At 45.9% G+C, this 19,667-nt stretch overlaps 1 protein-coding gene and 1 long non-coding RNA gene across 2 annotated transcripts in view; one reads left to right on the top strand and one right to left on the bottom strand.

Moving 5' to 3' along the window:
- Positions 1 to 17,904: 17,904 nt before the first annotated feature.
- Positions 17,905 to 18,658, bottom strand: LOC111096121. The gene is made up of 2 exons (XR_005358917.1): positions 18,494 to 18,658; positions 17,905 to 18,086 (listed from the first exon to the last, which is right to left on the bottom strand). It is a non-coding gene; the product is annotated as an uncharacterized LOC111096121 (long non-coding RNA).
- Positions 18,659 to 18,937: 279 nt separating this feature from the next.
- Positions 18,938 to 19,667, top strand: part of ACOT7 (acyl-CoA thioesterase 7) — a 102,132-nt gene continuing 101,402 nt past the window's right edge. The window contains exon 1 of the mRNA XM_038537793.1: positions 18,938 to 19,095. Within this exon, the coding sequence (XP_038393721.1) occupies positions 18,938 to 19,095 (158 nt within the window). The remainder of the gene's footprint in view (positions 19,096 to 19,667) is intronic.

Genomic DNA, 19,667 nt, shown 5'->3' with positions numbered 1-19,667 from the left:
GGGTGGCTGGCCACAGGAGTCTACTTTGTGAGGCAAGGATCCCTGGCTGGCCGGTAAAGGAAAGAGTTTCCAAGCTGAATATGTGCCACTGCCAGTTCTATTGCGGAGGTGGGGTCCAGAGCCACCTGCCATAGTGCTTGGGACATTACAAACCTGAGGGGGAATGGGACCAAGTTCTTTTTTTTAAGATCTTATTTATTTATTTATTTATTTGAGAGAGAGAGTGAGTGAGAGAGAGAGAGACCAAGGGGGGCGGAAGAGGGACAAACAGACTCTGCGCTGAGCAAGGAAACTGATACGGGGCTCTATCTCAGGACCCTGAGATCATGACCTTAGCTGAAATCAAGAGTCAGATGCTCAAGAAACTGAGCTACCCAGGTGCACCTGGGGCCAAGTTCTAAAAGAACAAAGAACCATTCTAGACCTCAGAAATCAGGGGCAGATCCACGTTTTGTAAGGCTACATTTCAATATAAAATTATGAATACAAACTATTTATGAAAATAAATATTCAGGGACACCTGGGTGGTTGGGCAGTTCCTTCGGCCCAGGGCATGATCACGGGATCTGGGATCGAGACCTGATTTGGGCTCCTGCAAAGAGCCTGCTTCTCCCTCTGCCTATGTCTTCTCTCTCTCTCTCTCTCTCTCTCTCTCTCTCTCTGTGTGTGTCTCATGAATAAATAACTCTTTAAAAAGAACGAAAATAAATATTCAGAGTGAGACAATTAAGTCACATCAAACTAGCTGTGCTTGCAGATTGATGACCATGCTTTTGGTTTTTCTTTAAGCAATTAATCGGACACACGTCTTGGTGACAACCCTGGCCTTTCCTCTGTTCCAGAACATTCTACCATGTTATGCCCCTGCTAGGAAGCAGATCTAAGCTTAAGCTTCATCAGCCTCCTGGTAAATCCAAATTGGACTCTCAATGCTCAAATTTAAGAGTCCAGAATGCTCAAATGACAGTAACAAGGTAAACACTTTCCATTTGCCACACCCATTCATTACAGGCTTTTATATTACAAGGTACGTATTTACACAAATATTTACTGCATTCGTGACACTTTTTTCCTTTTTTTTTTAAAGATTTTATTTATTCATTCATGAAAGACACACACACACACACACACACACACAGAGAGAGAGAGAGGCAGAAACATAGGCAGAGGGAGAAGCAGGCTCCACGCAGGGAGCCCAACAACGACGTGGGACTCATCCAGGGACTCCAGGATCAGGCTCTGGACTAAAGGTGGCGCTAAACCGCTGAGCCACCAGGCTGCCCACACTTTTTTCCTTTACCTCTTTCTGGGAAGCTTGTGAAAAGTAGATTTCCAGATCCCACCTCTAGGGATTCTGATTCCTTGTGTCTAAGTCAATAACCTCATGCCATACACCTGAGGCCAGGTTAGTCTGCTCTAGCAAAGACACCACCTCTGAAGTTGGTGGGAGCCAAGGGCTGGGAGTAGGGCAGAGGGAGTTAGTGTTTAGTGGAGACAGAGTTCCACTTTTGCAAGATAAAGTGTCCTGGGGATGGATGGTGGTGGTGGTTGGGTAACAGTGTGAATGTACTTACTGAATGTACTTATTTACAAATGGTTAAGATGGTAAATATTATATGTATTTTACCACCAAAAGAAGGAGGAGGGGGAGGGGGAGAGGAAGAGGGAAAATGAAAAGAGACCATATCTGCAACTGGGGCTACTTACTACTTGATTGAGTTTGCAATAGGTTGTTCTGGAGGATCCATCTGGTTTTCATAGGAAGTAGACTGATCAATTAAATTAAGCTATAATAAATAGGGCACCTAGTTAGCCCAGTCAGTAGAGCATGTGACTTGATCTTGGGGTTGTGAATTTGAGCCCCACATTGGGCATAGAGGTAACTTAAGCTAGGTTGCATCCTCCAGGTATTTTATTTTATTTTACTTTATTTTATTTTATTTTATTTATTTTATTTTTTTGTCTTTTAAGTGTATCATACATTTTCCCACTTTGGGGATCTAGACTGTTTTGATTTACTATCCTGATTGGAGGCAGAGTTTTACACTTTCTCCCTTTCCTTGACCATTTAAAAAATTGAAGTATAATTGACATACAGTATTATATTAGTTTCAGGTGCACAGTACACTGATTCAACAATTCTATACAACCATCAGTGCTCATCATGATAAGTGTCTTAAGCCCCTTAATCTATTTCACCCATGTCTCACCCACCTCCTCTCTGACAACCACCAGTTTGTTCTCTGTATTTAAGAGTCTGGTTTTTTTTGTCTCTTTTTTCTTTGTTTATTCATTTGTTTTGTTTCTTAGATTCCACATATGAATGAAATCATACAGGATTTGTCTTTCTGAATGACTGCTTTTGCACTTAGCATTATACCTTTAGGTCCATCCATGTTGTTACAAATGGCAAGATCTCATTCTTTTTAATGGCTGAGTAATATTCTGTTTATATATGGTGTGTGTATATATATATATATATATCGCAACTTCTTTATCCGTCTTTTTATTTATTTTTTTGTTTTTTTAAAAATTATTTATTCATGAGAGACATAGAGCAAGGGAGGTAGAAACATAGGCAGAGGGAGAAGCAGGCTCCATGCAGGGAGCCCGACGTGGGACTCGATGCCGGGACTCCAGGATCACACCCTGGGCTGAAGGCGGCGCTAAACCACTGAGCCACCCAGGGATCCCCTATCCTTCTTTTTTTAAAAGATTTTATTTGACAGAGAACAGGAGCATAAAAGCAGGGAGAGAGGCAGAGGGAGAAGCAGATGCCCTGCTGAGCAAGGAGCCCAACACAGGACCTGTGTCTTCTATATCCTTCTTTGTCATCTTTATCAATGGATACTTGGGTTACTCCTATATCTTAGCTATTGTAAATAATGCTGCAGTAAACATAGGAATATATGTGTCTTTTTATTTTTATTTATTTATTTATTTATTTATTTATTTATTTTAAAAGATTTATTTATTTACTCATGATAGACACAGAGAGAGAGAGAGAGACATAGAGACACAGGAGGAGGGAGAAGCAGGCTCCATGCCAGGAGCCCGGCGTGGGACTCGATCCCGGGACCCCAGGATCGGGCCCTGGGCCAAAGGCAGGCACTAAACCGCTGAGCCACCCAGGGATTCCCCCCCCCTTTTTTTTTTAATATTTATTTATTTATTTATTTATTTATTTATTTATTTATGATCGAGAGAGAGAGAGAGAGAGAGAGAGAGAGAGGCAGAGACACAGGCAGAGGGAGAAGCAGGCTCCATGCAGGGAGCCCGGCGTGGGACTCGATCCGGTACTCCAGGATCGTGCCGTGGGCCAAAGGCAGGCGCTAAACCGCTGAGCTACCCGGGCTGCCTGCACATGTCTTTTTAAATTAGAGTTTTTGCTTTCTTTCGGTAGATACCAGTAGTGGAATTACTGGATCATGTGGTAGTTCTATTTTTAATTTTTTGAAGAACCTCCCGACTGTTTTCCAAAGTGTCTGTACCAATTTGCATTCCTACCAACAGTGTGCGAGGGTTCCTTTTTCTCCACATTCTTGCCAACACCTGTTGTTTCTTGTCTTTCTGATTCTAGCTGTTCTAACAGGTGTAAAGAGATGTTTTACTGTGGTTTTGATTTGCATTTCACTGATAATTGGTGATGTTGAGCATCTTTTCATGTGTCTGTTGGCAATTTGTATGTATGTCTTCCTTGGAAAATGTCTGTTCATATCTTCTGCCCATTTTAATCAGATGATTTTTTTTTTTTGGTATTGAGTTGTATAAGTTCTTCATATATTTTGGTTATTAACCCCTTATCGGATATATCTGCAAATATCTTTCTCCCATCCAGTAGGTTGTCTTGTGGTTTCATTGATCATTACCTTCACTGAGCAAAAGCTTTTTATTTTGATGTCGTCCCAATAGTTTCATTTTGCTTTTGTTTCTGTCACCTGAGGAGGCAGATCTAGAAAAATGTTATGGCTGAGGTCACAGAGATTCTTGCCTGTATTTTCTTCTAGGAGTTTTATGGTTTCAGGTCTCACATTTAGGTCTTTATTTTATATTTTTAAAGATTTTATTTATTTATTCATAGGAGACACACACACACACAGAGAAAGAGAGAGAGAGAGAGAGAGAGAGGCAGAGACATAGGCAGAGGGAGAAGCAGGCTCCAGGCAGGGAGCCTGATGCAGGACTTGATCTCAAGATGCTTGGATCACACCCTGAGCCAAAGGGTGTGCCACCCAGGTGTCCCTTCACGTTGGTCTTTAATCCATTGTGAGTTTATGTGTGTGTTTGGTGTGAGAAAGTGGTCCAGTCTCATTCCTTTATATGTGGTTGTCCAGTTTTCTCAGAGGTTTGTACTTAAAACAAATAATTTGTTTAAAAAATAAAGAAATAAGGCAGACTGGGTATCTCAGTGGTTTAGCACCACCTTCAGCCCAGGGCGTGATCCTGGAGACCTGAGATGGAGTCCCATGCTGGGCTCCCTGCATGGAGCCTGCTTCTCCCTCTGCCTGTGTCTCTGCCTCTCTCTGTGTCTCTCATGAATAAATAAAATCTTTTTAAAAATAAATAAAAAGAAAATGATATGTGCTGATAGACATGTGTGATGGTGCTTCACTTCTAGACACAGAATGAAGAAGACATCCAATTAAGGGACGGATATTTTCCCCACTAATGCTTTCATTCATTTTTTGCATCTCTTTTATCTACCTTTGGTTTTTATTTAATCCCAGCTTAAAAAGCATATCATACTGAGTCCTTCATTTTTCCCAACCTCATTAATTTGACTTTGTCATGTTTACCTTAGATCCAGAAGAATTCTATAATGTGTATAGAGTCGAGCCATGCAAACAAAACCAAAGTGAGAAACTGTCCCGTGTCTCACCATTCTGCAATCTTATAATCCACACATCATAATACTGCTTCCCTATAGGTCAGGTGCAAGTATCTAAACCCTAGGAAATTGCTGATTTAGAGATTTACACTTGACCTTCCCCACTATGACACGTCTTACTCCACAGGCAAAAGAATTAAGGGGTTGTGCCAAATATAAAGTTTCTATATTCCAATTATACTTTGGGGGACCAGAGAAATGACCACAGTGTTCATACACATAATGGACCCATTGTGAGCCAGACAGGACCAGGCCTCCATTGATGTCCAGGCCTCTATCCTGTCCCCACCCAAAGAGGGATATGTGATGAAGATTATTTATTTATTTATTTATTTATTTATCACTCATTCATTCATTCATTCATTCATGAGACATACACAGAGAGGGGCAGAGACATAGGCAGAGGGAGAAGCAGGCTCCCTATGGGAAGCCTGATGTGGGACCCGATCCCAGGACCTGGGATCATGCCCTGAGCCAAAGGTAGATGCTCAACTGCTGAGCCGCCCAGGCATCCTGTGATGACACTTTGGGTTTTCAGAGATACATGTGAACTTGGATTCTGTGTCCAATTGTCCAGGAAGTGTTCATACATTGCACCTCCCCTAGGGCACAGTTATCCAAATAAGTGCCATCAGTTCCTTGGCTGAAGTCTAGGAGGAATCATTACTATATACATTTGCTTCATGTTCTGAGGTCCTGGGGTCCCAGCCTTCCTTCAGTCAGTGCCTTCCAGATCCAAACATTGTCTCAGGTAATGGAAGACAGGCAAAGACTTATTACTTTGTATCGGGGTCATTGCCATAGTCCCTGGTGAGCATCTTTTGTTTCTTCTAATTGTACGGACTGAGCAGCGGCCCTGTTGGCTGCCTATCTGTCTGCCTTCTGGGATGCTGAGTTTTCATAGCTGTCACTGTAACTCTCTGTGGATCAGGCCTCCCTGGCTGCCACCTTGTCTCTGTTGCTCATTACAATCATTCTGATCTGCTGGCTTCCGACAGTTTGAAGTGCTGCCATCAGGCCTCTGCTGTTTGGGAGTTGGTCATCCCAGGGTGACAGTGATCCTATTCCTGCGATGGCATCTTTACTGTCATCCCACCACTCTGCTTTTTACTGATTCTGATGCACCTTCACTGTGCCTTCCTTACTAATTTGTTTTTTGTGGGGGCAGCCCGGGTGGCTCAGTGGTTTAGCGCTGCCTTCAGCCCAGGGCCTGATCCTGGAGACCTGGGATCGAGTCCCATGTTGGGCTCCCTGCATGGAGACTGCTTCTCCCTCCGCCTGTGTCTCTGCCTCTCTCTCTCTCTCTCTGTGTCTCTCATAAATAAATAAAATCTTTAAAAAAATAATTTGATATATGTATATCCTGCAGGTCCTCATCTGGGGCTTTTCCCAGCCTTAGGAAGCATGTCCATGGTAGCATGGCCGCCTCTCTGAGCCTTTTAGGCATGCCTTGCCTCCCTTAGAGTGGGCCTTACCTCATCATGCCATTAAGAGCCACCTTAGCCATATAACCGTACCATCTTAAAGGATAAATACCAGTGTGATAAAGCCAGTGTTCTGGGATGATGCTCCCAAAGCAATACATGCTCCCTTAACCAACTCTACTTTCCACCCTCTTTGAGCATCCTTTGACACTTGTCTCATGTGTTGTCTCTAGAACCCACAGCTCCTGTCCTCCATCACTGGGTCCAGCAGAGCCCAGCTAGGCTCTGTAATAACTTAATCCTAGTTATTAGTCTCATGGCCAGGGGAGAGGGGCAGGGGGGGTCCTGAGGAGTTCATGTCCTGGAGGGCTGAGGCCAGTTCCACTTTCCATCATTTCTGCTCCCACCATCTTACTTTGTTTCCTGATAGATCACACTGTTTAGGGCATTCTTTCCAGTAATATACTTGCAGTGGGTTCAGAGTGTCCCCCTAAAAACTCATGTCTTCCTGGAACCTCAAAATGTGACCTTATTTGGAAATAGGATCTTTGCTGATGTAATTAGGTGAAGGTGATGTCAGAATGGATTAAGGTGGACTCTAAATCCAATGATTGAGGTCCTGATAAGAGAAAGAGAGGACAATAAGGACACAGAGAGAAGATGGCCATGTGAAGATGAGTGACAGGTTGGAGTGGTGCAGCCTGAGCCAAGAACTCCTAGGGCCCACCAGAAGTCAGAAGAGGTGAAGAACACTTCTCCCCTAGAGCCTTCAGAGAGAGTGTGGCCCTGCTGACACCTTGATTTGGGACTTGCAGCTTCTGAAATGTGAGAAAATAAATTTCAGTTGTTTTAAACCATTCAGTTTGTGGTACTTTGTTATGGCAGCCCTAGGAAACTGGTCCACTTGGTACACCATTGTTAACTGTAACCATTGCTGGGAGATGTTTTATTTTTTATTTTATTTTTAAAAGATCAATTTGAAAGCAAGAGAGAGCCCATGTGCACTTGCAGGGTGGGGGCAGAGGGAGAAGGAGAGAAGAGAATCATAAGCGGACTCTGCACTGAGCACAGAGACTCATTGACTTGGGGCTTGATCTCAGGACCCTGAGATCATGACCTAAGCCAAAACCAAGAGTTGGATGCTTAACCAACTGAGTTGCCCAGGTGCCCTGGAAGATGTTTTAAAATAAACTTTATGTGGATTATATCTATTGATATTTACTCTAGAAGAAATTTAAAAGAGGGGCACCTGGGTGGCTCAGTGGTTGAGCATCTGCCTTTGGCTCAGGTCATGATCCTGGAGTCTTGGGATCAAGTCTCACACTGGGCTCCCTGCAGGGAGCCTGCTTCTTCCTCTGCCTGTGTCTCTGTCTCTCTCTCTGTGCCTCTCATGAATAAATAAATATTTAAAAATCTTTAAAAAAAAAAGAATGGGATTGTTTATTTTATAGCTTTGCAAATCTCTGTGCTATGGATATTAATAGAAGACAGCTGGATTCTACTAGCTCCTTCTGCACTCAATGTGTTGCAATACATTGTTTCAATGGAAGCGTTTGAAAACACACATAAATAGTTGGGAAAAGGAGGAGTATTTTATTTTATTTATTTTTTTTAATTTTTTATTTATTTATGATAGTCACACAGAGAGAGAGAGAGGCAGAGACACAGGCAGAAGGAGAAGCAGGCTCCATGCACCCGGAGCCCGACGTGGGATTCGATCCCGGGTCTCCAGGATCGTGCCCCGGGCCCAAGGCAGGCGCCAAACCGCTGCGCCACCCAGGGATCCAAGGAGGAGTATTTTAATATTTTAGTAGTCTTGGGCAGCCTGGGTGGCTCAGTGGTTTAGTGCCGCCTTCAGCCCAGGGTGTGATCCTGGAGCCCCGGGATCGAGTCCCATGTCGGGCTCCCTGCATGGAGCCTGCTTTTCCCTCTGCCTGTGTCTCTGCCTCTCTCTCTCTCTGTGTCTCTCATGAATGAATAAACAAAATATTTTTAAAAATAGTCTTTTCAGAAAATTGTGGGTATTTTTATTTGCTACTATGCCAGAATTCAACATATGCTAGCTCCTTAAAGGTGAGTCACAGTATAGAATCTGAAACCATATTGATGTACTACTTTTTCATGCTTTGTTACATTAAACTCCACTGAGCTATCTGGCTTTTTTTTTTTTTTTTTAAGTAAGCTTTATGTCCAGTGTGGGGCTGAACTCACACCCCTGAGATGAAGAGTCACATGCTCCACTGGCTGAGCCAGCTAGGTGCCCCGATCTGGCATTTTGAACTGGTCTTTTACCCACGTGTCACTATGTAACATCATACATTAGTCTTCTGAAAAATATAGGTCCTCTGAGTTATGCAGATCTTCCAAATATTGGGTGATTTCATTATATAGTTTCATTACACATCAGGTAGTCTCTGGAAAAACCCTGTATATTTGTTAGAGAATGAGAATGAAAAAGGCAAATAATATTTTGGTGTATTATAAATAGATTTGATCTCACGACCCCCCCCCCCCAAAAAAAAGGTCTCAGGGACCTCCAGGTGTGCACAAGCACACACTGGGAACAGATATAGTTCAGAAGACAAAATGTGGAGATGACGTGGAATCATAAAACAAAAAACAAAACAAAAAAAAAACCCCACCATCCAAAAGAGGGAAAAAAGAGCAGAGGACAGATGGAAGGCACCAAAAACCAAATAATGGAGGAGCGGCTCAGTTCGTTTGTCAAAGGATGCATGACCATGACTTCTTCGTGACCAGAAGACTGTCATGGGGCAGGTAATGACCAGCATAGTCAGAGGACTTGAGAGTCAGAGGACCATGGTCTAAGAACAGTGAGGAGTGAGGACACTGCTTTTGCAAAACTCTGGGTTGAAGATGTAAAGGGGTATACCCTCGGGCAGCCCCCGTGGCTCAGCGGTTTAGCGTCGGCTTCGGCCAAGGGCGTGATCCTGAAGACCTGGGATCGAGTCCCGCATTAGGCTGCCTGTGAGGGGCCTGCTTCTCCCTCTGCCTGTGTCTCTGCCTCTCTCTCTTTCTGTCTCTCATGAATAAATAAATAAAATATTAAAAAAAAGAATGTATACCCTCATTGTTGGATACTATGCTATACAGCGACAAATGCAAGCAGACTACTGCTTCTGGCAATCACCATGGCCACCTGCCACACTGATGTTTGCATAGTGAATGCCTTCAGCAAGGAGGAGAGGACAGGTGGGAGCCTTCTGGGGTGTTGGAGATATTGTCATTCATGGTCTGGGAGGGGGGTTAATGGTTGTATTCCTTTTGTAGTTAACATAAAATTATTATTAGTAATTACATTATATTATAGTTATAATTATTTACAGTAAAATTATACTAATTACTAAATCATTAATATATTTTATGTTTTATAATTATAAGTTGATAATCAACTGCACAATGATGATTTGTGCATTTTTTCTGCATGTATGCTTTACTTATAAATATCTAGATGGTTTTGGTACTGTGTGGTATCATAGGTGTGATGGTAGTGCCTAGCACATGGCCTGGAATGTAGAAGATACTCAATAAGTAGTTGTTAGGTGCATGAGAATAATCATCATTAATTAGTCATAATGTCGACTACCATTTATTGACTTCTTCCTATATACCAGGCACTGCTCTCAATGAGTTTTACATATTAACTCATGTAATCCTCATAAAAAGCCTACGAGGTATATACTGTTATCTTTACTTTGTAGATGAGGAACTGAAGTGCAGAGGGGTCAAGGAAATCATCTAAAGCCGCACAGCAAGTAGGTGTCTGAAAGTGGGTTCATGCTAAAGGGTCCAGGTCCCTTCATTTTAACCTCTTTACCAAACTAGTTAGCCTTCCCATTTACTGATTATGAAATGAACCCCCTTCAGGACACTCACACGGTTACCAAGTCCAACTTATGTTACTGTACCACTGAGGAAGAAAAATCAACATGTGTTCTATCCCTTAGTGACCTGGGCATTTAGGTGAGCATTTGGAGGTGTCTCCCAAATCTCTTGCCAGGCAAGAGCTTGGTTAGGAAGAGTCCTTTCTCTGGAGAGCCTGCAAACCCACACATAACAGCCTCTACAGGGGTGGGGCTGGGAGCCTGGGAGCTGCGCCCTCCGGCCCTCCAGGGTTCTTCCCAACTCACACATTTGCATGGGGCCTGATTTAAGCATCTCTAGCAAATAAGGGCCCTTTGACTCTTCAAACAGCACTTACTTGATGCATGAAACCGGCATTGTTTTCCTCCAGGGCCTTTGAGAAACTGTAATTATACCCCAGTTTTTTATTATCATGTGTGTGACAAAAATAGAACTTCCCTCACTCTGAATGGCTTTTGTTGTAATCCCAGGGCTCCTTGTATAAGTTTTAGTAAGGAGAAGTTTATTCTGATAAAGATAAAAGATAAAGATCTGAAGAAGGCAGGTGAGCCCAGGCTGGGCCTGGTGAAGCAGAGGATGCCGCGTCTGGGGGTCTCAGCCCCTAGGTGGAGCCACAGAACTTCAGACCCAGCGACCAAGGGCCACCAGGTTTAAGGAAGGAAGCAGAACTCCACAGGCTGAAGGCGCTTTGAAGCTCATGTCTCACTAACACATTAATGTATAGACATCTGGTTACGGCTGTAGTTGTAGATTTACAGTTTGACCTACTTAAAGTTGAAGAGATGATTTCTAAATGCTTCATTTGGAAGATGAACCTCTGTGTGTCTTCTCCACATAATGACCCACTTATTCTTGGCTTGCCCTCTTCTTGCATTATGGCACCTGCTTTCAAATGGATGGTTTATTACTTCTGGGTTTCCTCAGAATTGTTCTCTGTGGGGTCCAAGGCCCACGGCTTGAACTTACAGGTGTTAGGAGTGGGGTGGATGCCAATGAGGTCTCTAAGCAGTCCTTCCTGAGATACTGCTTGTCCCTTTCCAGGCGTGGGACAGGTGAATTGTGCTCATCTACACATGGGCAGTTTCGGGGGCACACGCCCCGTGTTTACTAGGCCTCTTCTCTTGCATCGCTCTGGGTTATAAATTCAAGCATACATGAAATCTTCAGTTTAAGAAATTTTATTACGCTTAATGGAACTAAGTATACTACTAGTCAATATTTTAGCATGCTTGTTGTTCTCATCTCTTATCTATTCTCACCATACTGTGATGGGATTACTGATGAAGCAAGTTGGACATAGAGCATAGGTGACTTGCTTAAGTCATGATCTCAGTGTCATATTAAGCTCAGGCGGTTAGGAGTCTAACCCTAACCAAGACAGCAAGAGAGAGCACTGGAGCAGGGGCAGAGGGAGAGGGAGGAGCAGACTCCCTGCTGAGCAAGGAGCCCAATGTGATCCCAGGATCTCAGGATCATGACCCGAGCTGAAGGCAGACACTTAACTATCTGAGCCACCCAGGCATCCCTAAATAAACAAATAAAATCATTTTTAAAGGGCAGCCCGGATGGCTCAGCACTTTAGCGCCGCCTTCAGCCCAGGGTGTGATCCTGGAGACCTGGGATTAAGTCCTGCATCAGGTTCCCTACGTGGAGCCTGCTTCTCCCTCTGCCTGTGTCTCTTCCTCTCTCTGTGTGTCTCTCAGGAATAAATAAAATCTTTTTTTAAATAATTAAAAAAAAGTCCATAATCCCACTTTCCAGACACACCATTCTTTAAAGATTTTATTTATTTATTTATTTATTTATTTATTTATTTATTTATTTGAGAGAGAGAGAGCACAAGCCAGGGGAGAAGCAGAGGGAGAGAGAGAAGCAGACTCTGTGCTGAGTGTGGAGATGGACTTGGGGCTCAATCTCATGACCCTGAGATCACCACTTGAGCTGAAATCAAGAGTCAGACTCCTAACTGACTGAGTCATTCAGGAAACTACCCCCCATTGTTTCCTTGTTGTTGTTGTTGTTTTTTAAATTGCAATGTATAACAGATACCAAAAAAGCACAAAACTTGCATTGGCAGTATAGAAAAAATGATGAACCTGTACACCATTATCCAGGTCAAGAGAAGAAACATGAATACCTCCCTACTCCCCCATTCCACGTCACCCTCCCTGATGACAACATTCCCCATTCCATTGGAGGGATCCACTATCCTGACTTTTCTGACAGTCCTATATCCTTGTTTCTCTTTATAGCTTTTTACCACCTACTTATATTTTCCTAAAAGAGCTATTTATTTTCCATTTATTCTTAGCAAATTTCAATTATACAATACAGTGTTCTCAACTATAGTCACCACGTTATATATACATTAGATCCTCAGACCTTATTCGTCTTATAGCTAAACCCTTGTACCATTTTACCAACCTCTTCCTCTTTCCCCCAATGCTCAGCCCCGGCAACCACTTTTCTACTCCTTGTTTCTATGAGGTCAATGTTTTTTCTAAAGGATTTGACACAGAAGTCATGCCATGCAGTATTTGTCTTTCTCTGTCTGGCTTATTTCACTTAGCATAATTATGACCTCCAGGTTTATCTAGTTGTTGCAAATGACAAGATTTTCCTTTTTTTTTTAAGGCTGAGGCATGTTCCATTGTATGTTTATATTTATTAAATTATAATATATAATTTATAGATATGAAATTTTCTTGATCCTATTCATCCATAGATGGACACTTAGACTGTTTCCACATCTTGGCTATTGTGAATAATGCTGCAATAAACATACAAATGCAGATATCTTTTTGAGAAAAACAATTTCATTTCCTGTGGAAATATATCCAGAAGTGGGATTGCTATATTATATCTTAATTTCTTGAGGAGCCGCCATACTGTTTTCCCTAATGGCTGCACCTTATTTGCATTTCTACTAACAGTATAAAAGGATTCCCATTTCTCCTTGTCTTTGCCAATACTTAGCTTCTTGATAACAGCACAAATAGAATGTTTGCTCTTCTATGCATGGCTTGATACTATATATTCTTCTTTTTTTTTTTAAGATTTTATTTATTTATTCATGAGAGACAGAGAGAGAGAGAGAGAGAGAGAGAGAAGCAGAGACACAGGCAGAGGGAGAAGCAGGCTCCACGCAGGGAACCTGATGTGGGACTTGATTCTGGGTCTCCAGGATCACACCCTGGGCTGAAGGCGGCGCTAAAATGCTGAGCCACCCAGGCTGCCCATCTTTCTTCTTTTCCTGCATGTTGTGATTCCTCATTGTGTGTAACTAAGGTTTGCGGGTTTTCATGGCTAATTGGCTACTTGGTATTGCCCAGGCGAGTGTACTACAATCTACCAAGCTAGTTGTACTGTTGATGGGCATTTGAATTCCAGCTTGGAGTTATCATAAACAATGTTGCTGGGATCCCTGGGTGGCTCAGTGGTTTAGTGCCTGCCTTCCGCCCAGGGTGTGGTCCTGGAGTCCCGGGATCGAGTCCCACGTCAGGCTCCCTGCGTGGAGCCTGCTTCTCCCTCTGCCTGTGTCTCTGTCTCTGTCTCTCTCTCTGTTTCTCATGAATAAATAAATAAAATCTTTTTAAAAAATAAAAAAAATAAACAATGTTGCTGTGGCTCTTCTATGAAGCCATTTGGGTGACCTCATGCTCAATATATTGGATATGTGGATGCCCAGGTGGCTCAGTGGTTAAGTGTCTGTCTTGGGCTCAGGGCATGATCCCAGGATAGAGTCCTGCATTGGGATCCCTGCAGGGAACCTGCTTCTCCCTCTGCCTATATGTCTCTTCCTCTCTCTCTTTCTGTCTCTCATAAACAAATAACTAACTAAAACTAACTAAATAAAAATTTTAAAATATTGGATATGTATGTATCTGGCGGTAGGATTTCTGGGTCAAAGGCTATGGCTGTTTCCAACTTAAATAATTATTTTCAGGGCAGCCCGGGTGGCTCAGCGGTTTAGTGTTGCCTTCAGCCCAGGGCCTGATCCTGGAGACCCAGGATCGAGTCCCACGTCGGGCTCCCGGCATGGAGACTGCTTTTCCCTCTGCCAATCTCTCTCTCTCTGTGTATCTCTCATGAGTGAATAAATAAAATCTTTAAAAAAAAATATTTTCAGCTATTTTCCAAATAGGCTGCACCAATTTATTTTTCTACCATCAGTGTATGAGAGCCCCTATTGCTTCATATCTGATACTTCATATGGACTTGAAAAAATAATAAACCAGTCACAAGGTTAGATAGTAACAGTGCAAAAATATATAAATGACAGGTACCTGGGTGGCTCAGTTGGTTAAATGGCTGACTCGATTTCATCTCAGATCACGATCTCAGGGTCCTGGGATCAAGCCCCCCCCCTCCCCCCCGGCAACTGGCTCTGCGATAAGTGGAGAGTCTGCCTCAGGATTCTCTCTCTGCTCTTCCCCTCAAATAAATAAATAAGTCTTTAAAAAATATACATACAGGGGCGCCTGGGTGGCACAGTGGTTGAAGTGTCTGCCTTTGGCTCAGGTTGTGATTCCAGGGTCCTGGGATCAAGTTCCACAACAGGCTCCCCATGGGGAGCCTGCTTCTCCCTCTGCGTATGTCTGTGCCTCTCTCTGTGTCTCTCATGAATGAATAAATAAAATCTTTTTTTTTTTTTTTAAGATTTTATTTATTTATTCATGATAGTCACAGAGAGAGAGAGAGAGGCAGAGACACAGGCAGAGGGAGAAGCAGGCTCCATGCACCGGGAGCCCGATGTGGGATTCGATCCCGGGTCTCCAGGATCGCGCCCTGGGCCAAAGGCAGGCGCCAAACCGCTGCGCCACCCAGGGATCCCAATAAAATCTTTTAAAAATAAAATAAAATGAAATATATATGTATATATATATAATATATATATATGAAAAGCAAAGGCCTCACCCCCTTCCCTCAAAGGTTACCAGTGTCAATAGCTTCTTAAGTATCTTTCCATAACAATTTGCAGAAATTATTTAAATAATATAATATATATAAGCTTTTTATTTTTATTTTAAAAAAATATTTTATTTTTTTTATTTGAGAGAGAGCATGAGAAGGGGAGGGGGAGAGGGAGAAGCAGACTCCCGGCTGAGCAGGGAGCCCAATGTGGGGTGGGGCTCCATCCCAGGACCCTGAGATCTTGACCTGAGCCAAAGGCAGACATGTAACTGACCGAGCCACCCAGATGTCCCTATATGTAGGCTTTTAAAATGACAATTTGTGGGTATTATTTCTAGCCCAAAGAAAGAGTGGGGAAACCAAGTAGAATGAATCAAATACCTGCTGTGGTCCAATATGTTGCTATAAACCTCTGTTGAGTCTATCATTGGTAAAATATTTCCTGAGAGCTTGTTATGTATTTGGCACTCTTCTAGGGGCTTGGCATACAGTCATGAACAAAATAGTAAAAAAAAAAAAAAAAATTACTCCTGCCCTCATGGAACATGCATTCTGGTTGGTGAGACACCATAAATAGATGAGTAAAATGTATGTTAAGTGGCATTAAGAGCTAAGGGGAACAAGTCAGGGAGAGGATAGGGGGTGCTGAGGAATTGCAGTTTTAGACAGGTGGCCAGGAAAGGCCATACTTATGGGTGATATTTTAGTAAAGACCCAAGGAAGTGAGGGCTGAATCTCACCGGTGCTTGAAGAAAGAGGGGTCGGGTGTAGTCAAGGACTGTCTGAGGAGTCACAGGGTCAGGGACTAACTGAGCAAGGGGGAGAGCAGAGATGAGGCCTTCTGGATGGAGCTGTGGGCAGGTTCTCTAATGCCACAGGGAGATGGGGCACATTCTAGGCTTTGGATGCAGAGCTAGCAGGCTTTGCTAGTGACCTGGATGAGGGGTGGGAGAAAAAGGAGTCACGGATGATTCCTCAGTTGTTAGCTTAAGCAAATTGGAAGGAAGAAACTCGAATGGGAGGGCACCTGGGTGGTTCAGTGGTTGAGCATCTGCCTTTGGCTCAGGTCATGATCCTGGGGTCCTGGGATCGAGTCCTGCATCAGGCTCCCCACAGCAAGCCTGCTTCTCCCTCTGCCTGTGTCTCTGCTTCTCTCTCTTTTCTCATGAATAGATAAAATAAAATCTTGGGGGGGGGGAGCTCTAATGGGGAAGACCATGAGGGGCAATTTTTGGGGGAAGCATGAGATGCCTATTCACAACTAGGGTGACCTGTGGCCCAGGCAAGAAGATGAGGATGTCCTGAATTCAGGGGAGAGGTCTGGGCCTCCCATGGGGCAGAACCGGCAGAGCAGGCTGAGCAAAGTGGCCAGAAAAACAACAGTGTGTGGCAGCCGGCCTCTTGGAAGGCTAGGAATAAGCGTTTCAAGAGAGATGGCTTCTGACAACAGATTACTGGACTTAACAACTTGGAAGGACTTAGAGACCTTGATAAATTGAGCTGTAGAGACAAAACCCAGAATGGAATTGGTTCAAAAGAGAATGAGGAGGGGGTGCAGAGGACAGGGTGTGTATACAAACAGCTCTTCTGAGTTGTCTTGCTGAAAGAGGGACAGAAATGGCCTGGCAGCCTGGGGAGAACCTAGGAAAAACCCCGGAATGGGGAGTGCAGGAGGGAGACTGTAAGGTGAGAAGGCAGTATAAATCCACCAGGGCTGTAGTAAAGGTAATTCCTGATGTTTTTGCTATGGGATCACACCCTCCCCTCTCCTGACTGCTGATCTGGAACACCAGGCAAGGGCATAAACAACTGGCAATCACATACAAGTGGTTAATCCTGAAACACCATTTTCTACATAGAACCAGGACACATTAAATGTCCTGGTTGGACTGTAAAGTTCCCTAGCTCCTTCTGCTGCTGGAGGAGCTGTCACAGGGAGAGTGTTGACAGTCCCTGTCTCGGACCAAAGTGGAGCCACACTCTTTCACAAAGGTCCAGATGTTGCTACACTCTTTCACAAAGGTCCAGATGTTGCTTCAGATCTCTTCTTTGTCCATCTTTGTGAGGGCCCCAGGCTTTTTTTTTTTCTTTTTTTTTTTAACTTTTTAATTTATTTATGATAGTCACACACACACAGAGAGAGAGAGAGGCAGAGACATAGGCAGAGGGAGAAGCAGGCTCCATGCACTGGGAGCCCGACGTGGGATTCGATCCTAGGTCTCCAGGATCGCGCCCTGGGCCAAAGGCAGGCGCTAAACCGCTGCGCCACCCAGGGATCCCGGCCCCAGGCTATTTAATCCTGAGCCATTCAGCCCATCCCCTAGTCTAGAAATTTGGTTCTGCCTGTAGTCACAGCCAGGCTTTGTGTCCCAGACTTGTCTCCCAATTAGATATTGAGCTTTTTGAAGAACAAAAATATATCCATCTTCATGGGAACTTCTCCCACCTATACAAATAGAGCAGGGACTCTGTAAATCCTTCTTCCATCGCACTGACTGGGGAAGGAAGGGCACTTTAGAGAAACAGAACATTCTGGGTGAGAACAAAGGGGAAGAAAGGCCCTAATTATTGTGGTAGGCCCCTTACATTCGCTGCCTCCTTTCTCCTCCAAATAAACGATAAGGAAACTGCCTGGCCTAAGGCTCAGATGAGTTGGCTCCAAATCTGGCTATTGCTCCTTGGTCCCATTGTAAGAAATCTGTCTACTTTGGGATTCAACCTGGGAAGAGGTGGTGGTTAAACAGGCTTGGTGTGACCCTTGATGCTTGCATTAATTCACATTACACAACAAAATTTCTAGTGCAATAATCTTTAATCACAGATATGATCTGGGCCACCTCCATGGTCTGGCAATACTGGAGTGAGCAGGATGATGAACGATTCATTCAGAGGTATTCAGTTTAGACTAAATGGGTTTTCACATTTCACGAAACAGCTCCAGCTCTGTGGGTTTATCAGATTTTTTAAAAATCGGACTGCAAAAGCAATTAATGGTAATTGTAACAAATTTGGAAAAAAGCAATTTCTCCTCCAGGGTAAAAACCTCTCTGTAATTCTGGTAGGTAGAGTGATCACCTTTGCCCTCTTTGGTGTACTATGGGTGTTATCTGTGACCCCGACTTCACCTGGACTCCCTGGCAGAGCACGTTGTGCAACGTAACAGGTCAGCATCCTTACGGTCCCTACTGCAGTATGCCCCCCACCCCCCCACCCCCGAGCAAAAGCTCAGTACTCCCAAGTCCTTCTGCGCGAACCGCGAGATCTTTGCAGTGGGCGGTGTAGGCCGATCCCCAGCCCAGCCCAGCCCAGCCCAGCCCAGCTCGGCCGCTTGCAGCAGGGGCGCTGCCCTGGCGGCCGGCCCCGCGCTCCGGGTTCCGCTCACCCACGTGTCTCCCAGCACAACACACGGCAGCCCGGCCATAAATGCCGCTTTACGGGAAACCGCCTCTAATTTCCTGTCATGGCTGATTCGAGAAGGCGAGACCCGGACGGACCCCCGCGGGCCTCTCTGCCGCGCGCGGGCCGCCGCCGCCTCGCGGGGCGCTGTGACCCGCCACCGCCGGGCGCGGGCAGCCGGAACGCCCCGCACCAACAGGCGCCGCGCAGGGCGAGGCTGACCCACGCGGCCGCCCCCCGCGGCGCCGCCCAACAGCCGCCGAACCTTCTGGAAGCGGCACCCCACCGCGCCCCGCCGCAACCAGAACCGGACGCCAGCGGAGCCGGCAGCCGCCGGGGGGCGGGCGCGGGGGCGGGGCTCGGGGCGGGGCGTGCGCAGGAGGCCGCGTTCGATTCGCCGCCGGCGCTCAGGCCCCGCCCCTCCGGCGCCATGGCCCCGCCCCCACCCTCCCCCTCCATGGCGCCGCCCGGGCTCATTCATTCCGCGCCAGGCCTGCCAGACACCTGCGCTCTCTTTCAGCCGCTCGTCGCCGCCGCCGGCATGTCAGGCCCCGCCGCGGAGACCCCGTCCGCCATCCAGATCTGCCGGTAAGCAGGCCGCGCCGCGCGGGGGGCGGCCAGGACGCCGAGTCTGCGCCCCGGCCCGCGCCCCTCGGCGCCCTGCCCCCTCCCCGCCCCCGCCCCCGCCCCAGCCAGTGCCCGGCCCTGCCTTTCCGGCTCGTCGCCCGCCTGCCGGGCGGGGATGCGCCTCAGGCCCCGCAGCGCCGGCCGCCCCTGGCAACCCGGGGACGGCGCGGCCGCCACGCACGCAGTTTGCGGGAGGAGTAGACGCGGCGCCCTTCCGGGCCGGGTCGGTGCGCATCCCCCGCGCCCCGCCCCGCCCCGCGCCCGGGCGCCCCGGGGCCGCAGCCCGGCCCCAGCTGAGCCCCCTCACTCGAGGGCGTCCTCCCGGCGGTGGTGCATCGCCAGCCGGAGCCCCCGAGTGGAGGGACACCGATTACCAGCTCGCCGGGCGAGCCCCTGGGTGGGTCCCCGAGTGGGCGGGGGCTGCGGAGCTACAGCTCGGTCCGTGGCCTGCCTCGGCTTCTGCGAAGAGCCGGTGTTCCCTGAAGACCAGAAAATATCCTCCCGCTAACGGCTTACTGCTCCATTGAGCCCGG

This window comes from Canis lupus, chromosome 5 (genome assembly GCF_011100685.1).
Source record: "Canis lupus familiaris isolate Mischka breed German Shepherd chromosome 5, alternate assembly UU_Cfam_GSD_1.0, whole genome shotgun sequence".
NCBI classification, from domain to species: domain Eukaryota; kingdom Metazoa; phylum Chordata; class Mammalia; order Carnivora; family Canidae; genus Canis; species Canis lupus.
This window is presented reverse-complemented; position numbering and strand designations above follow the sequence as displayed.